At 38.7% G+C, this 26,614-nt stretch overlaps 1 protein-coding gene across 6 annotated transcripts in view; it reads left to right on the plus strand.

The window, feature by feature from the left end:
• The first annotated feature begins 368 nt into the window (after positions 1–368).
• MAX (MYC associated factor X) overlaps positions 369–26,614 on the plus strand; it is a 36,267-nt gene continuing 10,021 nt past the window's right edge. For 2 of the 6 annotated variants that reach the window (XM_027843754.1, XM_027843755.1), the window contains exons 1-3: positions 369–674; positions 1,423–1,449; positions 9,000–9,107. In XM_027843754.1, the coding sequence (XP_027699555.1) occupies positions 639–674; positions 1,423–1,449; positions 9,000–9,107 (171 nt within the window). In that variant the 5' untranslated portion in view covers positions 369–638. Of the gene's footprint in view, positions 675–1,422; positions 1,450–1,516; positions 1,570–3,715; positions 3,785–8,999; positions 9,108–26,614 lie in introns of those variants that run through there. The other 4 variants (XM_027843757.1, XM_027843758.1, XM_027843759.1 and 1 more) reach the window with 3 other exon arrangements.

Consider the following 26,614-nt stretch of genomic DNA (forward strand, 5'->3'; position numbering starts at 1 on the left):
GAAGAGTGCGTGCCCAGACACCCCACTCCACTCCCGGAGCTCCAGCAGCCTCCACGTGTCCTCCCTTACCCAGCAGCCTCTACGGCTGCCCTGGGAGAAAAACCTCCTGACAACTCGCTCCACACTCCCACCACGCCGAGTACTACAGCTCCCAGAAGGCTTCACGTAGCCGTTTCTCCCTTCCTCCTCCGCGGGACACGCAGGCGCTCTTGTTCTCATCAACATGCCGGAGCGGCTCTGAGTGTTGATCGTGCCTAACGGGATTTGTAGTTCTTCCTGGACCTTCAGTCCTTGGGCGGCTGAAGGAGAGTGGACTCCAAGTCTCAGCGGCCCTTGCGCGGAGGAGGCCGGTCACGTGGGCGGGGGGGCCGGGCGTGCGTGCCGCCGTTGATCCGGTGCTGCAGTGAGGAGGTGGTTCTAGCCTTGTTGTGTGTGAGTGTGTGTGTGTATGTGTGTGTGTGTGAGTGTGTGTGTGAATGTGTGTGTGAGTGAGGGAGTGAGTGAGTGAGTGAGTGAGCGAGCGAGCGAGCGAGCGAGCGTGTGCGGCCCGGCTTGTTGTTGTCCCTGACTTCCCCTCCCCTCCACCCCTCCCCCTTTCCCAGCCGCCGCTGCAGTGGCCGCTCCCTGGGCCGTAGGAAATGAGCGATAACGATGACATCGAGGTGGAGAGCGACGTGAGTCTCGGGGTTTCTTCCTTCCCGTGCGTGTCTGTTCGGGGGTCGGGGCCAGCGGACGGAACTGGACGGGGTGGGAGGGCGGGGGAGGCGTGCGGAGGCCGGGCCGCTTCCTCCTCGCCCTTCCTCTCTCTGGACGGGTCCGCCGTCGCCGTCTCGGTCCGGGCACTTCCCTCCCTTGCCCGGCCACCGCGGCCTCTGGAGTCCGGATGGGGAGGAGTGGCCTTGGGGAGCCTTTCTTTACCCCCAACTCTCCCCTCACCTTATCCCCGCGGGGGGGAGGGCAGCATCACTGGGGCCAGTCTACCCCCCTCCCTGACCCCCCGGTGCCGGGATGGGGGTACACTCCGCAACTCATTGTCCAGATCCAGGGAACGGGGGCTGTGCTCAGGACCCTTCCCCCGCCCCCCCCAACCACGTCCAAGATCCCTCGTTCTTTTTCTGTCTGGGGCGGGTTAGGGTGCCCAGAATGCCCTTGGCATGGGCTGACGAACGGGTCATTCAGGACCTCTTCCCCCCAGCGCGTACCCTCTGGCTGGGCTGGATCCTGGAAGAAGGGGCGGCGCACAAGACACACGCCCCCCACCCCCCCAGCCTAGCACGGGGATCCCGGCTGGGGGGAAGGGAGGAGGGTCGGGCTTACTCCCCATCCCCTGCTTCCTTCACCGCCGGCATTTTCTTTCTTATTCTTGAATGTGAAGCGTAAAAATAACTTCTATATTTTCTATTTTTTTCTCTCTTATTCCAGGAAGAGCAACCGAGGTTTCAATCTGCGGTACGTCTCCTTCTCTCCATTTCATTTTCATTTCCGTTCAGTTCTAATCCTTTTCGGGGTCAGAGAGAGTTCTGTTACTTTCAATGTTATGATGGTAAACTGCACTGTGAAATGCTGGAGGTGAGGTGGGGGTCTACCTCGGGGATTCTAGATGGGGAGAAGGGTTGCAAACTTAATCATTCTAGATTCTCAGGTGTTAGGTTCCATTGAGTCTAGGTGAGTGGGAGGAGCTTTGTCCATAGGAAAGGATCTGATTCTTGAGGGATCAAGTCCAAGGGATCTATATACTGTTTGGATTTAGGAAAGAAGAAAGTTCTGAATTAAGTCGTCATTATTTGAAGGCAAAGTAGCCAAGAGAATATTTGGAGGCAAATAGCTTTTAAACCATTGTTACTCTGGAGGCACATATGATCATCAGAAATGTAAAGAGCCATATGAATACTGTATTCTTTAAAGAGCCTAACAGTATTATGTAAGAATGTAATGCAGAAATTAAAGCCACAAGTTGCACATACAGGAACAGTAGCAGAATGTCACTGCTCTAGGCCCATGGGTTGAAGAAGGTTTTGAAAGTAAAGAGAAAAAGCTTTGGAGTTGGTGTGGAAGAGAGGAATGCCAAGATAGAAGAAAATGTGTTAGATCATTTCTTTGGTTTTCTGTATTAATGTACTCAATATTTGGTTCAGTGGATGTCGATGTGTATCTTAAATTGATGGGAACCTGGAAGTGTTCAGTGAATTTGAATGGGGGTGGAGGGAAGAGACTTTTTTGGGTAATAAAACAAAAGGAGATTAGAGTGGGAAAGGGGAATGAAGCACAACAGAATTCCTGATAGTTTGCAGTTGGAAGCAATAAGGAATATTAATTATTTTGAAAAGAGAAACTCTTGCTGAGTTAGATTTGATTCAATAGAGCAAATTGGGATTCAGAATCTTTTCCAGAGATTTAGGGCTTCAGAAGAATTTAAACAGTATTAACAGAAATCCTGGGATGTAATTGTTTTATTAGACTTGAAAACTGTTTCTGATTGTCGTTTGTTAAAAAATAATTTGTTTTAATGGGCTGAAAGAAGCCTTATTTTGGATTTTTTGTTGTAAATCTTCTTAATAGTATATCCACTTTAACACTGTACTTTTTTTAAGCAAAATTTTAAAAAATACTTCACTTTTCTCCTAAATTCCCTCGATGTGATTTGAAAATGGCCCCCAAATCAAGGGTGGTAAGAGGGGAGAAAGAGTCCTTGAAGAGCTTCTTTTTCAGACTCTTATTTAGAACAACTAGTCATGGTTTTTCAGCAAGAAACCAGATCTCTTTGTTGAGAGATAATTGGATTTTTAAAAACCTTTTTAATTTTAAAATAATTTATGCATTGATTTTAAATGGCCGTGAAATGATTAAAATGTACTTCTCTGCACCTTAACATCTAATCTCAGAGCTTTGTCTGGACATTTATGGTTAAATGTTAAGGTGTCTAGAGTTTATCCCTTTGATTTTATTTCTTTTTGGCTTTTTAATTTGGCTTGGAGAGACTTTCAGACATCTTGCACAAGGTAATCACAACAGCATAGAGAAAAGGCAGGTGTATTACAAGCATGTTTTTCGGTATCACAAACAACTATCAGGACCTGATAGAGGAATAAGAATTCCCCTTCCTATGATGAAGAAATTTGTGCTCTGAGGCCTGGGAATTTTTTTGTTAAACTGAAAGAAATTTTTTGTTATAAAGAAGCCATTTTTAGGCCTTAACTTTTGAAGGACAATCAAGCTGAAATAACAGGAAAGAATATTGAATAATTTGGGTCAATATTGTAAGAGTTTTAAAAATTATTTAGAGAATGTTATGTTTTACAGGTGTAAAAATCCTGTGTCATGAGATATGAGACTGACATGAAGTAGGAAATAAAGCTAACTGTAAGAGAAAGTGAAACTGAATTTAATATTCTCTGGGAGCCATGCAAAAGATAAAAGACTTTCATTGGTAGAAAAAAAAATAAGTTTGACTAGAGAAAACAGTCTGAGTAACCCAGAAGAATGACTTGGAGAATATTTGAGCAATATTTCCTGTAACAAAAATTGTCATGTTGCAAAAATCTCAAGTGATGTGATTTTCCTTTTATTTTAATTCTGTGAACTTTTGAAAAATAATGGAAGGAAGATAAATTCCTTTTGCACATAATGTTTTTATGCTTTCTTTCTGTTTTGATGGCATTCCACAGGAAGGGGTTTAAGTTTTGAATACAAGTATGTGAGACCTGAGACTATTTCTAAGAGATTGTCCTTCATGCTAGCTCAGCATACTGCAATTGCAGCGTATCTTCTAGAAGTTTTAAAACAGGTTTGTGCAATTCCATTTCTGATGTGAAGTGTGTCAGCCTCTCCAGTATATTTGCTTTACAGAATTGTAATGTATTCAGAAAGAAAGGAGAGATCTGTGTTTCAGATTTGAACTTGAGTAGCAGAGTACTGTATTTTAGTAGAAGGATTGAGTTTTATGGCACAGATGATATGTACTCTGCCTCTTTTAAAGTGGTTAACCACAATGCTGAAATTCCAACATCATTGGTTCCTGAATAGACCTTTATTACTATTAATAAAGGAACTGTGCCTTGCTGTTATAATCCTATTTAAAAGTGATTTTCTATAAGATGGCTGCAGTGTTGGAATAATTGACCAGTTTGGATAGGACTCCAGGGTTCTGGCCAGAAGTTTACTAGGCTCAAAAAAATGTTTTCTCTAATAAATGACGTATAATGTGATGCCACTTTGTGCTAGTCATATTCCTCAACACCAAGGATTAATTTTCAAAGGAAAGCTGGAAATTTGGTCAGCAAGCACTAGTGAGTGTTGTAGCCTTGCCTTGATATTCTGAGTCAGTTTAAAAGTTATTTCCTCAAATAAACCTGTGGAAAACTGGAATTAATATTTTTGTTCCAAGGGCTTTGGTACATTTCTATCATTGCTGGCCACCACCATTGTTGGTTGGGATTTTCTGTTGATCAGGTTGAATCTTTCAAGTGGCTGTAGAGTAATGCTTGGTTTTTGAGGTAAGGTAATATCAATTGTATCTTCTCCAAGTAATGACGGGAACTCCTAGCTCTCTTATAAGTTTTGAGCCCTGATTAATTCATTATTAATGTCAGGAGCAGTGTGATAGAGGATAGAAAGCTTATCTTTGGAGTCAGGACAAACTGGGCTCAAGGCCCACCTGCTACATACTTGCTATATGACCCTGGGCAAGTCACTTAACCTCTCAGTGTCCCAGAGTCTCTAATACTATAAATTGCAGAACAATTGTAGATATGTATAATTGGGGGAGATTTCCTCAAGGGGAATTCCCTGCCCCAGTGGAGTCACAGGGCCAGGACATAAAGTCTTTTTGCAAGAAATTTAGTTAATAGTGAAATAGTAACGATGATGGAAAAGAGCTAAATTAGAGTTGGGAGACCAGTATTCAACAAAAACTATGTGACTCCTGGGCAGGTCACTTAACCTCTTAGTGCTCCAGACACATATGTCATTGGTGTAGTATGTACATGGATGAAATCAGAGATATGGATTAAAAAAAAAAGTCAAGACTATCTTAATGGTTGTGGTAATAAACTATAAAGGTTCAAACTCAGAAATTTCTTAAAAATCAGTGAGTTGTGATGGATTGCTACCCTGTGTCAGGCAAGGTAACTATCTGTTTCCCTTTACTTGGAGGAGATATGTGTGTAGCTGGATTAGTTGTGAAAGAATTCTACTCACAGAATTCCTTAACTATTTGGGAACCAGCCTGATGAGCTCTTTCTCTGTACTATCTGCCATTTGCTTGGCCTTTTCAGGAAAAAGGGATGCTGGTTAACAAAAAACATTGAATAAGGATAGAGTCTATATTCAGAAAGTTGGAAGGAAATAATTTAAATAGATTTCCCCCAATTTTAAGCAGAATCCATCAGACTATATGAACTCTCCTGCAACTTAAGCAACTTGGCTAAAAAAAAGTGGCATTTGCTTTCAACATTTAACAACTTAACATGTACTTGTTAGTGTCAGGGATGGATGGACAAATTGTAGAAGATTTTTATTCTGGCTGCATCTGTGGGAAGTTCAGTGGAAGGAGAACTGAATGGAAGAATAAAGACCTTGGCAGAGAAGTCAAAGCTGGAAGCTCTTTTGTGCCTGAGTTCCTGTTGAGCATCTGTGGGCCACTCTTCAGTATCTCATAGTATTTTTGTAAGCCTGGGATGGCCTGAAGGAATGCTACTTTGGCAGGCACCATGAATCCAGTTTACTTAAGAAAAGGCAGGATCTGCAGCTGCTATCTGTATGGTACATGTTGGTAAGTTTTTCCCTGGGCTTACTGGCCACTCCAGGAATTTTCCTGTCATCCTGTAGATAGGGTTTGTCTGACTGATTTTGGAAAGGTACTTTCATTACCACTTTACCCTTATGAAAGACCTTTCCCAGTGCAGGACAGAGCAGAGTCATCCTAATTTGACTTCCTTTGTACAGAGCATACATCTTTACACATTTTGTGCATATGCCTGTGGGAGGAACCCATATACTGTACACTGGCAGTAATCACTAACCAAGGTGAGGTTTTCTTCTTAGTAAAGGAAATGCCAATCTGTGAAGGCACTTAACAAGGCGTTGATGAACAGTAGTATCCTGGCAGCTGGCCATACCATTCTGATGAATGGGGGACAGTGTTGTCAGACTGCCCTGATTTGACATTGAATGTATCTGTGCCAAGCACGGTTGTCTGCTCGGCCTAAGGGATTTATGTATGCTCCAGAGCCCCTGGAAATATGGATGAGAGCTCTGTTATTTAGTACAGATTTGCCTTGGTTGTGACTTGAAGAGTGTAGTTAAGTCAGTCCTCGGTGTTGCCAATCTAACTTAGATAAGTGTAGGTAGGGCTAGTACAATGTATTTTCCTCTTCTTGTTCATCTCTAAGAGTTTCACAGATTGGCCATTGATAGGTGTGGCAACTCAGGGGTAGACATGGCAGCAGGGATTGTTTTTTGTTTCCTCTCTTCTGCTAGTTAAATTGGACCTGGAACTGCTCTTGTAATTCCATCCACTGCTTTGAGAACAACAGTCTCCAGCCCCGGCTTTCTACCAGGCAGCAAACTGTGCTGCCTGCATTGTTGAGCCAACTTCTCAAACTTGGCTTGCTCCCCAAATGACAAGCCAAGATTTCTGCTGGTGGTTGAATGCCAAGTTCACTTACAGTTCTCCAACCAAAAGGCTTGTTGTCCATTTCAGTCTTTTCAGGGCTCAGTGAATGGGAAGGGAATAGTGCATTGTGGGGGTGATTTTGGTCTTAAATTGTGCTTAGCTCGACCTAACTAATTTAGGACCTAGTGAAACCAGGTCCACCTTGATTTTTAACTTATATTTGCAGGGCTCTCCCAAAAAAAAGGGGGGGGAAATCTTTTGCAGAGAGGTAGAGAGGGAGGATCAGGATGGATTATAATTGTATTTTCATGGTGGTGCTTCTATGTACAGCCCTTTAAGTTGAACAGCATTGAGACAGAAAGAAGGCCAAGAGTTAGGATAACTTAACAGGCAGCAGAATCTTGGACTGTTGGAGACTAGAGGTGTATATTTAATTTGCAGATAATAATGTCAATGGAATAGAGGATATTGGAGAGCCAGTTACATTCTGAATGGTCAGTGTATTGGCCACTTTAGATATTTTATGTTAGTGTGTTCTTCCAAGCTTTGTAGCTTTGTCCTAGGAAAAGGTAAATGGCAGTGGTGGGGAGGGAACTGGACTGGATTCTTAAATTTGTGTGCTACATGTTATTTCATCCCCCTAATTTTTACAATTAGAAAGTAGTCACAGACTGTACAGTCAAGTGTTCAGGTGGTATAATAGATGAAAATTCATTGACCTAAATTTGTCTGGCAAGCAAGGTTGTCTAATGGTTTTCTTCAGTTTTTCCATGCTGTTTTATGGTATGGCTGTGGTTCAGGATAGTGCACTCATTATTCGGTGAACAAGGTAACTGGCTTTTTAGAAGCTGCCCAGTCACATGCCTTGGAAAAGGAAAAGTTGTGTTCTCTGGCAGTTCGCTGTCCATAACCACGATGGGAACCATGTGTTCAATAGAATTAAAGCAGTAGATAGGATGCTGTTTGGAAATCAGGATGTAACTTAAAGTTATAACAGCCGCCACCTCTATGTTAGCCACCCTTTTTCCTTTAACGATCAAGTGTGTTCAAATCTTGTTACATCTCCTATCTAAAATTATGTTTTCACATCACAATATAGAACAAGGGCTTACTGATTACAGCAAATTACATCTTTTAGGACCTAGTATAGTGTTGTGCATCATTCCAGTACGTAATTGAATTATTGTTTATTTTTACAGCCTCATTTAAAAAGTTTTGATGCTCCCTATGTAAGTTTGTTACTTGTTTCCTTTTACACAAAAATTTGTTCTTTAGGTCACCCCCATGGAGTTATATAATGATGACATCATTGGTATGCTAAGGGTAAATTCTCAATCAAAAGTTTTTCCCCTAACTCTTTACAACCCACATGTGGTTTAAATCCTCACTTTAGAGCAATAGTAGCACTTGCATTCTATCATGAGGGTTAACTAAACCTTTTCACTTGGGTTGAGACAGTAACCTATACTTTCCTCCTTGAAGCCTTTGAGGCCTAGTGCTTTGACAGCCTATATACCTCTTCAGCTAATTGTTCTTGTTTATGATTCTGAGTGGTTTAAGGCAAAGAGAGTCTAGTTTGTGGATATTTGGATCCTGCCAAGTAAATGTGTTTTGCAACAGGTGCCTAGGGAGATTTATTCCAAGCATCTGAAGGTTGAAAGCTTTGCCGTCTAAGAACTGTGTCTCTCTGGCACAAGCTTTGTTGAAGGGGAAATGCTTGCCATGGGTTTTAAGAATCAGGAAGCCTAAATAGAGTTGGAATCTTTGTCCTTTTTTATTTTCCAAGCTAGTCTCAGATTTATGCATGTTGAGTTTTTTCATAGGTCTCTTTTTTTTGTTACAAACTGGAAGGATCACAAGTAGGGATATTATCATTTGGAAGCGCAGAGTAGAGAATTACTGTGATGGACTTCTTTGAGAAAGTAGCATAGTATGTGTAACTTCTTCCCTGGGCATATATGTTAGGGGAAACTTCCATTAGTGGATATGATTGCACTCTATTAATGTATCTACCTGGAATTTTGTCACTACCAATCACTGATTGTTGTCTCACATCAGTAAGTTTGGGGAAAGGATTTGTTCCAAGAGAATCACGTTTTGCTCCCATGAATAACTTATTTTACTTGTGCATGAGCCAGATGTGTCGAACTGCCTTGGATGTTCCTGTCACAGACCCTGCTGCTACTCACCGTTTTTTCTGCCTTTAACAGGGTCTAGTTCTGGAGATCCCTCCCCATTCAATTACCCCCTTCAGTCCAGTGCTTCCCAGTCCAGTTGCCAGGGAGATCACTGACAGCATACACCTCTGGATTGAAACCTGGACCCTCTGATACTGTGTACTGGGAATGTTGGTTTCTGATTTGCTCTTTCTCCTTTTCTCTTTCAGGCTGACAAACGAGCGCATCATAATGCACTGGAGCGGAAGCGCAGGGACCACATCAAAGACAGCTTTCACAGTTTGCGGGACTCTGTCCCGTCACTCCAAGGAGAGAAGGTGAGTTTATTGAGAAAGCTAGTAGGCTGCCCCTAGTTCGGTTCCCTTTCAGACATAATGAATCTTATCTGCCTAGAAAGAGAGAGCATCCAAAGGTAATCTAGTACCTACCATAATTCTTCCTTCTCTTCTTTTTTCTTTCTTTTTTTTTTTTTGGTGCATATATATTAAGGATGGATATTATTTTATTGTCTATGGTACCTTTTAAGTATAAAACAGTTGCCCTTGTTTGTCACCATTTAAAAAAATTTTTAATGTATTTTTTTCTAATTACATGTAAAAACAGTTTTTAACATTTGTTCTTTTAAAATTGTGAGTTCCAAATTTTCTCCCTCCTGCCCCTTTCCCCTCCCTGAGAAGGCAAGCAATAGTACCATAATTCTCAAACGTTTTCTGATTCTTGCTTCACTTGGAGCAAAAGACCACATAGACTCCCTGACCCTCCTTTTCCCATTTACCACTACCAAACTATATGGGAATTAATGGGTCTGTTTATGAAATACTCAGTTGGGTAATACTTTATTATTTATTAAGTACCAGGAATTTTGTATGGCTGAAACAAAATTAGAAAAATTATTTTATTATAAAAATATTACGTAAAATGGGCCTCCATCTTGTTTTGAGTATATTTACACACATACATACATACACACACACACACACTCTCTCTCTCTCTCTCTCTCTCTCTCTCTCTCTCTCTCTCTTTCTCCCTCCCAGACCCTAGTGATGGGCGCAAAATGGCAAAACTCATAACTGTGCTAGTGGTTGATGAATATTCTTTGTCAGAAAATAGTAAGTAGTGCCTACAAATGAAAATTTTCAGAACCATCTGTGAACCTAGTTCCAGTAATTTTTTTTCAGACCTAATCTCTACAGAGTGTGAACAGCCTGCTAAGCTTTGTGGAAAGACACATAAAGGAAAACTTTTGTCCTCATAAACTGGATTGGCCTTCCAAAAATTAGTTTTTCCTTGGAGAGGCAATTACCAGCTGATTCCATATTTGAAAGCAAAACAAGAGGTTGTGGGCAAGGATGAGTCTTTGGAATTCTGGGGAGAAACATCTGTTTTCACAGACAGTTTTATCTTCAATATAGAATATAAGTAGTTAAATGGATCATAATAGTTCAATAGAGTGAATGACCTTGGAAAGAAGACCTGCATCTTGGTGGTCCAGAAATCCTAAGACAAGCATTTCTTGATGAAAACCTTTGCTTGTAAGGAGTAACTTGAATAGCTTTCTTTAGATAGAAGTCTGGTGATAGCACTTTAATCCAGATCCGGTTTGGATTTGAATGTCTAGGATGTCCATGGAAATACGTGACATTTTTTATACTCACACTGGTACTTCAGTACATCAGAATGCTGGATGCCCTAAAGTGTGGTCAGTCTTCCATGGCACTAAATAATGGTTTAGGGCTGACCTTTATCAGAAGAATTAAGTAAATAGGCCATGTGAATACCTGTTGTCACAGAACCAGAATTTTCTAAGTTAGATTTATCTATTGTAGACTTGATTTAATGGCCCTGAAGCAAAGGTATTTATCTTAAACAACAGCATTTCTGGGTGTGGCACAGTCACAGACCACAGAATCTGAACAGCTGGTGACAGACCCACCCTCAGTCAAAGTGCATGTGTACAAAGGGCTGTCATATCAGTCTGAGTCATTGATAATTGGTGCATCTCCCTCTTGTATATCTGTAAACTTTAAAGTTTAAATATAAACTTTGTAAATTTCAAAGTACTATATAAATGAGCTTTTGAGTATTGCTATGTTATAATATTTCTAGCTTTAGGTTGGTATATCAAAAGGGAAACAACTCTAGTGGCCTAATAGAGAGCCACAAAGTATGATTTTACAAATTTTGTTTTTGTCTCTCATATAGATAATTTTTTTACACATAAAAAATCCTCCTGAGAGCCCTAATAACTAATCTTGATTTTGTTCTTTGTTTTAGACCTCCTGTATATATAGCACATTATACTTTTTTTTTACTTCAAGTAAAAAAATTCACATGATTTCTGGCTGCATTGTATTAAAATAAAGAACCTAGTTCCATAGCTAGTAGTTTGTAGCGTGGAGTATTGAAATTACTTGCTATTAATCATACCTCGTCAATGAGCCTAGTTCTGAAGTTATTGGGTACCCCTTTAATTCTGAAATCCAACCAGCATTTTCCCAGCAAAAGTGATTAAAGGAAGTTGACACTAGCAACTCTGAACCCCTTAGTCCTACTTGATTAAAAAAAAAAAGCTTGGGAATTCAAAGTTGTTATATACCTCATCACTCCTTTTTCCATTTGGTATTGTTCCATATGTACAGTGAATCCAATAGGCCAAATAGATTTATCAGGCTTCCAGACTTACCTGTTGATGCCTTTTTTTTCTTTTAATGTATTTAAAGCAAAGGAAAGTGACTCATTCTTGATCTGGTTTGTGTTAATTCGGATTGTGACAGTGAAAGACAGTAAAAGAAGGTCTTTTCTGTCTAGACTTCTGGCAGCATAGCTGTAATAGCTTAGGCCAGATGTCCCTGAGTCTGTCCTAATTTTGAATATCCCTAATTTTCAGTGGATTTAATGATGCTAATTATAATAATTCTCATTTTATGGTTCACCATCTCTTAGTATTTGAAGACAGTTTCAGGCAGTGTACCTTTAAGCTAGATAATCACTCCTAAACTATTTTATTTAATGTATGAATAACCGGTGGTAGTTCTTTAATATGAAATTAAGGTTATGATAATAGTAACTTACATACATATGCATTAAGCATCACAGCCAGGGGTGTGCCTAGAGCCAGCTCGAACTAGCTAAATTGTCACTATTTGTATTTACACCTCAAGAAATCAGCAAACCCAACAAATCAGGACTTCTTTTGTTGTTTCGTTGATTTTTCTAGACTTTAAAAATCAATGGGAAAAAATGTTATTAATGCATATTAAAGTGTGTCATGTACACATATACCATAGAGCCAGTTTTTAAAACATTTACCCATGTTTACATTTACCTGATTTAAATTTAAACAGTTACCCAGTTATAACACTATTAAGTATTTATTAGGACTTCAGCGCAGTTTTTCTCTGTACTTCCTTTCTGGCAACATGGATATTTACATTGATTGAGTTGGTCTTTGACTTAGGCAGAGACTGCTTACAGAGAGAGTCTGTTCCTGAAATATAGAATCCAGATACTTTTGGTCCTTTGTTTCTCCGACTGGGAACAGATCCTATTGAAAATGATCACCTTTTGCTTAAGAAAAATAAAGCAGTCGTTATGTGTGCTGATGAAATTACTACTGGAATGGTTAAATTTTACCTCCTTAGCATCTTCAGTTTTTTATAAATCTATATCTATATCTATATCTATATATCTATATATACACACATATACATACATATATAATTTCTATACTTTTCTAGGCTGTGTAACATTTCTGTGCTACTGAAAAAATACCTTGGCTACATGTATTAGGTAGTTATTAGGTTTGTACAGTCTGGAACCATTCAAAGATGATAAACTTTTTGGTCCCATATGGCTGTGTTAATAGAGATGAATATGTAATTGTTATTATCATTCTGGGAGGCTTACACAGCTGGAAGGTTAATTCCTATTGGTAGCTAGTTTGGACCATATATACTTCCCATATAGTAAGCATAAATTTTGACCTCTTGCAAAGCGTGTTTTTCATCTGAGGTTTATTGTTGAATCCAGTTCACTATTGTTTATGTGCATTGTGCTTCTGGTAAATTTGGAGCTAGGACCCAAATTCTGCTAATCAAGAAGGACCTGGTACCAGTAGTAATAAAAGCAAATCTCAATTGAATTTTGGCTTTGGATATTCACTAGTCTTTGACAAATCTTACTCTGATGTGCTACTGACCAAAGAGATAGTTTTTGCCTCAAAAAATGCTATTGTTCATTGGCAATTAAGTGAAGGCTTCATCAGCATTAAAATTGCATCCTACTTATTTGGTGAGGATCTGAATGGTCTGATATGTCTTTTAAATAGAAGTATATTTCTGCTATCCCATAAGTTAGCCCTCAGCACCTGGACTAAAGGGACTACTTTTTGCCATCTTGGTCTTCTGGTTGAAGTTGGCTATGGAGCTAAAGAGCTATATTTCAGCAGTCCCATTCGTATGAATAAAGGAGAGAATAGCCTTCAATAATCCATGCCCAAACTCACTCTAACAATATTGCTGTGTCATTTAATTATCCCAGGCGGGGGTGGGGGGGACACAAAACGGGAGGGAAGACAGAGACAGAGAGACTTCCTATCTTGTTTGGGCTGGAAGTACAGCAGTCATTCATGGACCCAATCCCAATGCTGACAAGTGTGGAAGCTTAACCTTGCTCTGTTTTTCTAACCTAGACTAGTCCTCCCCTCTTTAAGAAACCTGGCCCTCCCCTCCTAAGTACTCACCGTATTAGCACTAGACACAGTACAGATACTGCATCAGTGTTAGCTCTGTTGCAGCTCAGAACTCCCTAACTCAAAGGATCCACCAGCCTTAGCCTTCCCTAGTGTCAGGTATAAAAGGCATGCACCACCACTCCTGGCTCCAGAGTCATGTTGGAAAACAGGGCTTTGTCCAGTCAAGACAGATTCCAATTTTCTTATGAGACTGAGACAGGAAGTCACAGTTTTGGCTCTGCAAGCTTCCTATAACAAGCATTCTTAAGTCTGTATACAGTGTTGTATTTTTAAAATAATCATTATCCAGTCTTGGTCCAGGGGAACAGATAATGAAATACTTCCTCTTAGTAGAGAAGTAGGAACTATAGATGTAAAATGTGCCACATATGTCAAGTATAGTCAGTTTATTATTTTTTTTTTGTTGTCATAAGGCTATAGGTTTCAGTGGAGTGTATAGAGGGAGATGATTGGTATAAAAAAACTTAAAAGAACAAAAAAAATAGGAAAAGAAAAATTTTAAATAGTCAATAAACATCTGAATATGTAATGTCAGGAGTAGGGTTTTGTAATGGACTTTGGGGACATAAAGATATATGACATGAGCCCTTCAGAGGGTTTATAATATGCGAAAGGTATGGGTGTGTATATATATATATAGATATATAGATATATAGATATGTTACATGTATATTATACGTGAATGTGTAAAAAGATAAATAACATTAATGGTAGCATACATGCCAAATGAGTGGTATAGAGAGTTTTGTGACTAGTTTCTTTTTATGTTTTATTAAATCCTGATTTCCTTAAAGGGGGGGGGAGGACATTAAAAGATTGTGTTCTGCATTAAATAGAATATCACATGCCTGCCCATTTCACCTCACTAAAATTCTTATTGCCCTTTCACATGACTTGTGGTGACCAGGTCAAAGTCTACCTTAAGGATAATATTTGCACTGTTTATCTGTCAGGGTTTTTATGGAGATGAAATTCAGTTAGATTCAACACATTTGTTAGGTGCCTACTATGTATGTGCTAAGCGATGGGGCTGAACAAAGACAAAAACAAAACAGTTCCAACCTTCAAAGGGCTTACTTTCTACTAGGAGTATACAAGATGTACAGAGATAAATGCAAGATGATTTAAATAGGATATCAGGAAAGGCTTTGGAAGGGGCAGTGGAATCAAACCTCTAAAGAAACTATGGATTCCAAAATTCTAGAATGTCAGTTTGGTTAGGACATAAGGTGGAGTAATAGTATAATCAATGTAATAAAGTATAAATAGCATGGAAAGGTCAATTGGAACCAGATTGTTGAGGATATTAAATGCTATAACATATATGAAAAGTGCTGTCACAACGATGTCTCCAGCCCTGACCCATCTTCTTAGTTTCAGGACAGAATCTGTAACTACCTCCTGGATATCTTCAATTGCATCACTTTAAACTCAATATTTTAAAACTGAATTTAGCCTTAAAACCAGCTCCCTCTTGAGGCATCCTTAGGTAATCATTCTTATGGTCACTAAAGCCCAGAATCTTAGAATTGTCTTTGATTTCTTGTTTACTTCCAACCCCTGCCCAACCACAATTCAGGCACTCTTCAGTTCTTCCTTTGCAATGTCCTTTGACTCTGCCCTTTTCTTTCTATCTGCACTGTCAATAGCCTAGTCTAGGACTGATCATAGTTTCCTAACTAGTGTTGATACTTCGTTTCTCTACCCACATTTATCCAGCCTACATACTGCTACATAAATATATACCTAAAACACTGTTTATGCGTGATATTAAACTGCTCAAAAGCTTTCATTTACTCCATTGCCCAAAACCTGAAAGTCAGATTGGCATTCAAGGCCCTCTATAGTAAGACATCATCTTATTTCTGTATTTCTTCTCCCTCTTTTTTCTGTGTTAACTCTATTCTTGCCAAATTGGTCAGCTCGTTGTACCTGAACGTGTGATTTGTATATGAACACCTACTCTCTCTGGTTGTATAAATCTACTTTTCCTTTCAGGCTCAACCTTTATGTGAATTCTTCCTGGCCTCAGTAACCACTTGATCCTCTTAAACCTTGAAATATCACTGATCATTGAGCATTTAGCTTGTTATCAAATATTTTTGTTTGTTCTCATACATATTCTGTATCTCCAGCTAGATTTCAAGCTTTTTCTGGATCAGACTGTCAAACTTTATATCTCATGCCTGATCAGTTAAGCACATGCTTACCTGAATGCCACCTCTTTTTTTTTTTTTCAATTGATGTGATATCTACAATAAAGTGGCAGCGGATGTGGCAACTCTTTATGAAGGTTAAACTGGGGACAAGTACTACCTTTAACTGCATACGTCCACATGATTGAAATAAGATCCAAGCCACTCTATGGGCCCTTGTCTATGGTTTCCAGAGGCAGATGAACCTGAACTGTAGGCTTCAGCAATTCAGAGAGTAAGAACAGACTAATTCTTTAGCAGTACTGCTAAATCTTTAAGATAGAAACTGACTGATTTAGAATAATAACTGATATTTTCTGTAGTTTTTTAAAATTTGCAAAGCACTTTGTATATCTCTCATTTGAGCTTCACAATTACCAAGTGAAGGAGGTACTATCAGTAGTATCATCTCATTTTTACAGATGAGGAAGCTGAGGCTTAGTTGTTTATTTGCCCATAGTTACACAGCTAAGTCTTTTTGACTCCAAGAATAACATTCAGTCTACTTTTTCATCCTTCCTCTAGATTGGTTTAGCTTTCCCATCAGTCATATCATCTACAGTATGGCCAATCTTAGATTTTATATAATAAACCATTCCAAGAGAGACTTTGGAGATTGGAAATTTGAGTCCTTTGAGTGATAGGTAGGATGCCACTATTGGGTCTGTCTGCTGTGTCTGAGAGGATAGTGTCCCCTCACGCTTGTGCCTTTCTTGGCTATGAGATGTTTAACAGAGGACGATTTAGGAAAACTAAAGCTTTCTGATAGGGGCAGTTTCTTTGAGAGGGAATTAGTCTGACCAAGTCAGAGTGTACCAGAACTATTATTTCGATTATCTTGGACATTAACCTTCTTTTAATATACTGCAAAGATCACTTTAGATTTTATGGTTGCCATATGATATTGTTGATTGATTTTGCATTTGTAATTCACTAAAAATTTCAGATCTTTTTCATATGAACTATGCCTACCTTGTTAGACATCAGGAATATTACTGAGTGAACCAATTTGACCGAAAGCTTTTTTACAAAATAGAATCTGAAAGCATAGTCATATATTCTGAAGTCCAAGCTATAAAATTCAGTGTTCCATTCTGGGTTAGTAGTGTTTATGTATTACAAACTCTTTTTATAAAATTAATGCAACAGTAAATACTAGTTCACCATAGTAAACTATTTAGTATGTTTGGTTTATTGTAGCTAAAAGATGGTTTCACAACATAGTTCTGCTGCCTGCTCAAACTGAACAACAGATATGTGTATCTTGGAGATGGTTACCTAAGGTCCAGTGTCTGGTCCATAGCTCTTCAGTCAGAAACTTAATCTACCTGGAAATGATCAAGCTCTGGAGAATTGGGGAGGGAAAGAGAATAAGTATTTATATAGCACCTACTATGTGCCAGGCACCGTGCTAACTGCTTTTACATATATCTCATTGACAACTCTGAGGTAGATGCTAACAATAACCTCTGTTATACAGTGGAGGAAACTGAGATAGAGGTTAAGTGACTCGCCCAGGATCACAAAGATCACAAATCCAGTCCCAGAAACTGGATTTAAACTCAGGTCTTGACTCTACATCCAGTACTCTAATCCACTGAGCCAAGCTGCCTCTAAAATTGGTTTATACTAACCAGATTTAGAGGTAATTGACTTAGAAACCAGACTTACCAATTTTAAAATTTTAAGTGAGAGATTCTCTGTCAAGATAACTAGTGCTAGTTATTTGTAAAAGTCAGTCCCTCTTTTGATTGAGTCCAAATTTAAAAATTTCTGATGAATAGTATGAATGCCAAGGCAGCCAGTCTACTAAAAGACTCTTTGGAAAACCAAATTAGAGATAGAAGACTTTGTAGCCACAGAATCATAGTAAAAAGTTCATAGGATCAAGATTTCAAGCTACAAGAGACCTCAAAGGCCATCAAGCTGAACTTTTATTTTATAGGTAAAGAAACTTGAGTTGCGTGATCTTGTTGCATATTACCCTCCTATTATGCCACCATTTCTTGGCCCAGCTGTATTTTACTTGAATAGAATCATATCTTTCTTTTAAATCAGTTATATTCCAATGATAAAATTAAGGAGCTACCATTGATTGAGTAGTCCCCTTGATTTATGTTTTAGAGACCTGTTTGGTTTTGTTTTTTTTTTTGATTGAGTAGATAATAATTTTATTATTTGCCCCAAAACATTACCTCAAGTTATGGCTAATAGGTCAAATAATAGGTCACTACTTTTTTTTTACTTGAATCAAAGATTGGTTTCCCCAAGGAAGACATTCAGTTCATTTCAGGAAACATTACCTCCTTGACATCTACAGATCACTGTGCAAGGAAAAATACATTGTAGATCAGATAAAGAGCCTGTTGTCATAGAGCCAAAGAGAGTAAGGGGTGACACACATGTTACTATAATATAATACTTACATTACATTTATAAGAGGTACAGAGAAATGTGTGAGGTCTGTGGGGAAGAGGAGTTTATTACCAACTTAAGAAGAGGATCAAAGTAGGATTTATGAAAGAGACAAAGGATGAGAGAAAAGGATGAAAGGTTAAAGTTTGTCTTGATTGTGGAGCACTTGACCTGCTAACTCTTCTTAGTAGATAGTTTCTATTTGAGGGGCAGGAAAACTTTTTACATTTTTCAGATAGTCTAAGCCAGAGGTGTCGAACTCTGTGGGCTACTCCTGGTTGTGGTTTGAACCAGATGAAGATGTAGTTGGGAAATGTTCCTTGTCTAAAAGAACAGCTGGATCTCCTACTTGGAAACATTAAACCCTCTGCCATGGCTCTTGATCTCATTTCCTCCAAAATTCATAAGTTAGACAAAATAAATAAAAATACAATACAACCTATTACAAATCTTAATTTGTTGTTATTTTCTAAATCAATATGCTGCCTGTTTTCATTTGAGTTTGATGCCATTGGTCTAAGCCTGTCATAAGGAGGGCCTTTCCTAGGGTGGTGATCTTGAAAGGATAGAAAGGAACAGGATAGATGTAAGAAATACTGTGAAGGTGAAGTAAATAATAATTAGTAATTGGTTTTGACAAGTTAGAGAAAGGGAAGAATTGAAGATAATAGCAAGGTTTCAAACATGAGAAGTAGTGAACTCAGTTTCAAGTTTTGAGGGAAAGATAATCAGCCTCATTATGGATGTGTTGAATTTAAGTTGTCAGTGGACTTTAGGGAGTGGTGGAGGAGGACGCCCCCCCCCCCAAAGGCAGAGGATAGGACTTGTCCTTGAAGTACTTAAGGAGACAAGTCATGAATGGAGATACAAATACACCTTCAAGTATAGGTGAGAGTTGAAGCCATGGTACTTTGGCAAGGGAGTAACCAGAGGCTGAGAACAGCCTTGGGGAATACCCACCCACCTTACAAGGCTGAGAAGAAGATGAGGTTCTAGCATACAAACCATTAAAGTTCAAATCTGGCCTCAGACACTTGACACGTACTAGCTGTGTGACCCTGGGCAAGTCTCCTCACCCTGATTGCCTCACCAAAAAGAAACAAACAAAAAAAAAAAACCATCAAAGAGACAGAAGAAAAACCAAGATGATTATGTCTCTGAAGCCAGGAGGGGAGAGGGGTGGTCATCAGTGTCATGCTGCAGAAAGATCAAGGAGGATGACTGAAAAAGGTCACATAAATACAATATGATTAAGACATTGGGAATATGGGGAGAAGAGTTTTAGTAAAATGATGGTACTCAAAGCTTTATTGCCATAGGTAATAGAATGAGTTGATGGTGAGAAAATGTGGCCAATTTTTAAAGGAAATTTCAAAATGGAAGAGAATAAAGAGAAGGAAATAATAAAAGGGTTGAGGTCAGGCTTTTTTTTTCCCCTTGAGAATTGAACATATTTGGAATTGAAGTTATGAATTTTGGAGGGAATGAGATCAAGGGCCATGGCAGAGGGTTTAACATTTCCAAGTAGGAGAACCAGCTGTGCCTTTTAGACAAGGAACAGAAGAGTAGATAGGTGAGAAGTTTTGACTTAGAGAGGAGACAAAGGTACTGAAGTTGAATTGTGAGTCTTCTCTAAAGTAGTAGTGTGGGGTGGAGGGTTGGACTTGAAAGTAGAAAACGGGGTGGTTGAAGGTGTATCCCTAATCAGTGGAGGTTTCTGACTTTCTACAGCAGTTGTTAGGCCTCGAATGAAAGTGGGGGATGTGGGGCAGCTAGGTGGCGCAGTGAATAGAGCTGTGACCTTGGAGTCAGGAGGACCTGAGTTCAAATCCAGCCTCAGACACTTGACACTAGCTATGTGACCCTGGACAAGTCACTTAACCCCGATTGCCTCACCAAAAAAAAAAAAGCAAAAAAAGAAATTGGGGGATGAGATTTTCTTAGAGTTAGGGAGTAGAAAATGAATTTGAAGAGTTTTAAAGTGTTGCTGAATACTTCAGCTATGTCTGACCGTAGATTCCAGGCTATCCAGAGTTGCAAATGAAATCAGAATGAAGGGGATCAACTGAGATAATGATGCGTAGAGATTAAGGAGATATGGTGAAGATTAGTAGTAGTGAAGAAGTGGAGGTGGAAGACCGGAGCTTGTTGTCAGACAGGATCGTGACAGCAGTTTTGGTCTAGAAGGTGTTGCAGTTATGTTTGATAGTGAAGTCTTGGGTGTGAGCATACTAGTGTTTGACAAATAGAGTGAATATTGTGAGAATTTTACTCTTAAATGGAATAGTGGAGCTTAAATAGAGCCGATCTTCATGCACTATTTTATTCACTGTAGATTTTAGTGTTCAACTGGATCTTTGTTAATAATTGTAATGAGCTAAATGAGTTTTAGATGAATCTAATACTTTACTTATTCCTCCTTTTGCCTTCTCCACTTTGGCTATAACACCTGTGCAAATGCTAGGGAGTTTGCTTCTCCTATTTAGTTAAGTGAATCATAGTAGCAGGGTTTTTTTGGTTTGTTTTTTCCCCATCCTCTGCTGAATTTGAACCTTCTTTAGATCTGAAGGAGGGATGGAGTGGACAGGATTAGTTAATGCTGTTATTTCCTATATATATTCTGATACATTGTAGGGGTGCTGATGTGTACTGTGATGCTTCTAGTTTCAGTGGAAAGGATTGTCATACTAATAATTTCATGTGCTGTTTTTCTCAGTTCTAAGCCAGACTCATGAATTATTCTCTTGCTTATAAAGAATTGAACATTCTAGATAACTCCGAGTTTTGTCCTTATTCATAACTTGAACAAAAATATAGATTCATGCTTGAAAAGAAAACTGAAATCACTTTGCTGTCTCTCTTTACTCTCTCTTCCTTTTTTAGTCAGCTATTTGCTTAAAGGGCAGTGAAGTGGTACAGGGCCTGGAGAAAGGAGACTAATCTTCCAGAGTTCAAATCTGGGCTCAGACATTTAATAGCTGTGTGACTGTGGGGAAGTCCCTTAACCACATTTGCCTCAGTTTCTGCATCTGTAAAATGAGCTGGAGAAGGAAAGGGCAAACCACTCCAGTATCTTTGCCAGGAAAACCCCAAGTGGGGTCATTAAGAGAGTAGGACAATACTGAAAAATGACTGAACAACAAAATTTGCTAAAATCCTTTTGTCTCTAAAGAATCTTGTGCATTCTGTTTGGGGTCTTATATTTTACTCATGGTGTTCCACTGTAAGGAGACACTGAGTTATAATAAAGTATGCCATTTTGAAACTTGCTGCTCATCATCAAAAAGTGTTCACAGCTGACAGCTACATAAGATTTTACTCCCTGTAGAAGATTAAATTAGATGTTTGGTCTTGCCATCCAGGTACTCAGTCAAAAACAAATAAGGGAAGGCAGGGAGATACAGAGCTAAAACTCATGGGTTTGAATCCTAATTGTGCACTTACCCTCTCTGGGCCTTGGTGTCCTTATCTGTAAAGTGAGGGGGTAAGACTCGATGGGTATCTGAAGTCCCTTTTAGCTCCAAAATTTATGTTCCTTTGAACTTTTACCTAGGTTATGTAAAAAGATAGATAGGTAGATAGATAATATGCATATCTATTGAAGGTAACTCTGTTGATCATCTCCCCCCTCCCCAATTTTCTTATTTCTTAATCATGTACAAGTACTACTATAGCAATAATGGCATACATTATAAAACTTAAACAAAAATAGGAATTTAAAAAGAATGAGATAGAGATGAAATCATATTTTATCCTAAAGTTATTAGGGAGCCACTGAATAGGATCAGACTTATACTTTGATAAAAAATAACTTTGGTAGCTGTATGGAGAAAGAATTGGAAAGAGGAGAAACTTGAGGCAAGGAGACCAATTAGAAGACTGTCACAGTAGTTGCAATGAGAGGTGATAAAGGCTTGAACCAGGATGATTTCTATAAGCAGAGTGAATGAGACAGATGTAAGATTTGTGGGTGTAGAAAGGATGCAAGAGGTGGCAACTGGTTAGATATGTGGGTGAGGGAAGGTGAGGGGTTTAAGACAAGACAGGTTATAACCCTGGGTGATGGGAAAGATAATAGTGCCTCTAACAACAATATGAAAATTTAAAAGAGACATTTTGGTTTGGGGGAGACATTATAATGATATCTGAAATGAAAATGACAACTTATCCATGCCTGTGTGACTCCTTTTGCCCCACCCAAAATAGAAAAGGGAGGTAGGTGTTGGGGGGAGGAATTTTCCAAAAGGCACCTGGGCAGCTGCTGCTTTGGGTGCTTAGATCAAGGTTAGGTTATTACTATTATAAAGGGCAGACACTGTCCCAGAATAGAAGTTGAAAGTTTGCACAGTAACAGGAGCATGTGGCCTGAGGGAACATTGAGGGATGAGAGTAAGTGTGATTATTTTGAAGAAAAGCCAGCCCCACGATTGAATGTTTGGAACCATCCAGTTGGTTGATCACATGCGCACGAGCACACGCACACGCACACGTATGTCAATAGCCCTCCACTTTGGAAACCACCTATACAGATAATAGGAATCACATAACTTCAGAACCAAAGATCAACCACCCTAAAGACTTCATCTTATAGATGGTGTTGAGGCTCACGGTTACACAACTAGTGAGAAGCAGACCTCAAGATTAGCATTAAGGCCTCTCGAATTGAGTGTTGTTTACATTTCATCATAGTGCTCCAGCAGGGATAAATATGTCTTTTTTTTAATCTAAAGTACTAAAAAGGTTAATTCATTTACTGCAAAATACTACATTTACTGTAAAACACAACATTTGGTTTCAAAGAACCAGCTGCTAAAGTGTCTAGATGGCAGTTCATGGGAAAGGGATTTGGAATTTTAGTGGCCTACAAGTTCAAAATGAGTCAGTAGTAGTATATATCAGCCGGCCTACAAAGCTTCACCAGACTGCCAAAGTGGGATGGATCCTTGACACAAAAAAAGTTTAGAACCTCTGGGCTATATGAACAAAAGCTTAATGTCCTATATGATGTAGGTCTTCCTAGTGTATTTTCTTAGTTTTGAGGTAATCAGTCTTTCCTCTCCACAAATCATCCTGTCTGTCCATCCGTTCCCTCCCTCCCCTCCCCCCATCCCATTTAATGACAAATGCTCTGTAAATGGGTGGTTTTAGGTTTTAGGGTTAAGCCAGAGGCCATGCCAAAGAAATGAAAGATAAAACCACACACACAAAAAAACCCTTACATATCCTAGCAAGATTTATTGAAGGATATTTTTCTAGCTAGTTGTCAAGGACTCCATGAAAGGAACAAAGGCTCAAACAGGCATTGCAGAGTTGTTTTAAAGTTACTCCTAGCAAGATGTCTTATTTCAGGTCTGTAGATCCAGTCTCATGCCAATCATCTGTGCCTCAGATCAGTTTGGGAATTCTATCAACATAAAAGTGCCTTCTCAACTTTTCTGCCTATATACAAGAAAGGTTGCATTTCTGCTATGGTAGTATTGATTCACTAGCTTTTTGTCTTTTTTTAAAATTCTGGACACCAAAAGAAGTGCTTTTCTATATACGAAGTAAAACATAAGAGAATTGTATAAGAAACTTTTAATGTCTATTTCATACTGCTTACTTTTTTTTTAAGTACATATTTGATTGAACACATTACTATGATAGGACCATTAATTTGAACTGAAAGGAGCTTTAGAGGACTACAAGCCTGGAGCTTTATCAAAGCTGACCTTCTCATCTATGCTTCCTTTTGAACTTCCTCTTATTCTCTTCTTTGCGTCCCTCTCCCCCTTCCCTGTTGAAAACAGAAGAAAAAAAACTAGAAAGAAGTAAACAATCATTCCAAACAAATCTACCAGTGACTGTGTCTGAAAATATATATCAACTTTTGCAACCTGGGTTCATCATCTCTCTTATCAATTGAGTAACATGCTTCATCATAGCTATTTCAGAGATAGGTTGAGAATTGGTATTTCAAATGTTTTTCTTTACAGCATATAAATTGTTCTCTTCTAGTTTTGCTCACTTTACTTAGTATCAGTTCGTACAGGTCTACCCAAGATTTTTTTGAAATTGTTTCTTTTGTTATTTCTACAAATTATTGCTCCATTCATCTGTATACAAACTGTAACAACAGCCATTCTCTTCACTTTCCGGTTCCTTTACTTTCCTTCCCCTTTTTTGTTTGTTTTGCTTATAACTATTTCCTTCCTCTCATCTTCCCACCTACCCATCACTGCCTGTTTCCTTTTTTGATGTATTAAACACCAAGGTCACCAAGAGCATGTTTGACCCTCCTTTATTTAGTTCAGGTATGAGTAAAGTTTTTGTGATGCCCATTCTCTTCACCCTTTTTCCATGCTTATGTACTCTTCTCACACATCTTGATTATGGGAAACATTTAGTTCCACATCCTTTTTTTCTCCTTTATATGCCAATGTATTCCTTTTATTTGGCCTTTTCTTTCCTCTCTTAAAACCCTCAGAACAAAGTCAGTCCAACCCTTTGTCTATCTTAACTCCCTTACTAACAGGTATAGTAACATTAAGGTTTGGAAGGGACACCACTTCTTTCTCCCTGTATTAAAAGGTTGACATTTATCATATAGCTTCTTGAAGTTGCTCAAGTAAGTTTGTCTTTGCTAAATTTTTCTTGACTCTTCTGTGCGTGTATTTTAAAGTTCCTACCCAGCTCTGGTCTTTTCATTAGAAATGCTTACAAGTCATGTGTTCTATTAAAGTTCTTTTTTACCCCTATAGGATTATACTCAGTTTAGTAGGGTACGTCATTCTTGGTCATAAGTCTATCTCTTTTGCCTTTGGAATATTATATTCCCAGATCTTCTCCAATTTCTACTAGGAGGCATAAGATCTTGTGAGATCCCGTCTCTTTCTGACAGTTTGCAGTATTTTTATTTTCTTTGTCCTGGAATCTCTGAAATATGACTGTGACTTTCATGGGACTTTTATTTTGGGGATTTGTTTCTGGAGATGATTGGTATATTCTTTATATCTTTACTTTGCCCTCTGGGTCTAATAAATCTGAGCAGTTTTATTTCTTTGAAGTATGTGTCCAGTCTTTTTTTTTTTTTAAGTCACAGTTTTCAGGAAATCCAATAATCCTTTTTTTTTCCCCACACACAAATTTATTTCACTTCTGAGAGTAAAAGGGTGTAGACTGCTAAAAGATCTTTTCTTGATGTTTAATTGTTTTAGAGACTGTTGAAAATACCAATGTCAAATCTAAGTGTTTTAATGTGAATATTTTGACCTCCATCCTAGAGCTTGGGGTCAGACTTAAATTGTGTGGCTCTTACAGCACCTGCTGGAGATGGGATGGTTCTGGTTTATTTGCCACTTCAGAGTCAAATATTGGTTCCATATTTGTAAGCGTTTCTGGTTTGATATCTCTTTTAAGCTTCATTTCTTTTTTTCATCTGTTTCTTTTTGTATCCAGCTTGTCTACAACACAAGTACATCATAAATTACTAGCTTCTAGCATATGCTTTTTTACCTAGTAACCTTGCTAATTATTGTTGCCTGAGTTGAATAGCACAACACATGCTTCTATAGTAGTCGGTCCCAATGGATAAGTAGTTGTCTTGAAATCAGAGACTTTTTTCTTTTGCTAAAACCAAGGCCACCAAATCTGAATAATAATTTCTGGAAGAAAATATAGATGTGCTTGTTCAAATAAACATAGGCAGCTTACTGACCAGTTGTAGTTCAGATGGAAGCAGTCCCATTTGCAAATAGCCATGTTTGCAGAGTGTTCTTCAACATATTTAGATTGGAGAGGTGGTACTTTATAAATGAGAAGCTTACTTGGTTTCACTGGCAGCTTTTTTTTTGTTTTGTTTTGTTTTTTTCTGTTACGGTATGCACATTCAGAAAAAAGAAGCAAGTAGTGCTGCCAGCTTTCTCATTCTCACACCCACCATGTCTGGGCAGCTCCCTCTTCTCCAGCCTAGACTTCTATGAGTCCTATCATTCTTAAATGATATTTTGACCGTTTTCCAGGTCAATTTTTAGCAATATTAGCTCTCTTAACTTTATTACCATTTTTTCAGTCCTTTGATTTTGTTCTAATACTTCTTGCTGTCACTGATTTATGTTTCATTTATTACGGTTTTCAGGGAGTCTTACTTAGGTAAGGTTTACATCTTCCTTTTCTAACCTATTCTCCCTTCTTCTTTCTTCCATAGCTCTTTTTTCATTTTTGATCCCTTGTTTCATTCTAACTAATTCATGTAGTTCTTACAGAAAATCCATTTTTTTCCTTTGGTTCTGTTGTGGAGTTATTCTTTTTGTAGGCTGGATGTTTGATATGTCTTGATCTACAATATGTTTTTTATACTGACTAGTGCTTTCTTTGGTTTGCTCATCTCTCCAAGTTTAATTCTTGAGTTAGTACTAATTAATACTTTATGCCAGGACCAGGATACATACCCCACTATGCTGCTTTGGGAAGGGGGAGGTAG

The sequence above is a fragment of the Vombatus ursinus genome, unplaced genomic scaffold, assembly GCF_900497805.2.
Source record: "Vombatus ursinus unplaced genomic scaffold, bare-nosed wombat genome assembly UNPS02014926.1, whole genome shotgun sequence".
In the NCBI taxonomy this organism is placed as follows: Eukaryota; Metazoa; Chordata; class Mammalia; order Diprotodontia; family Vombatidae; genus Vombatus; species Vombatus ursinus.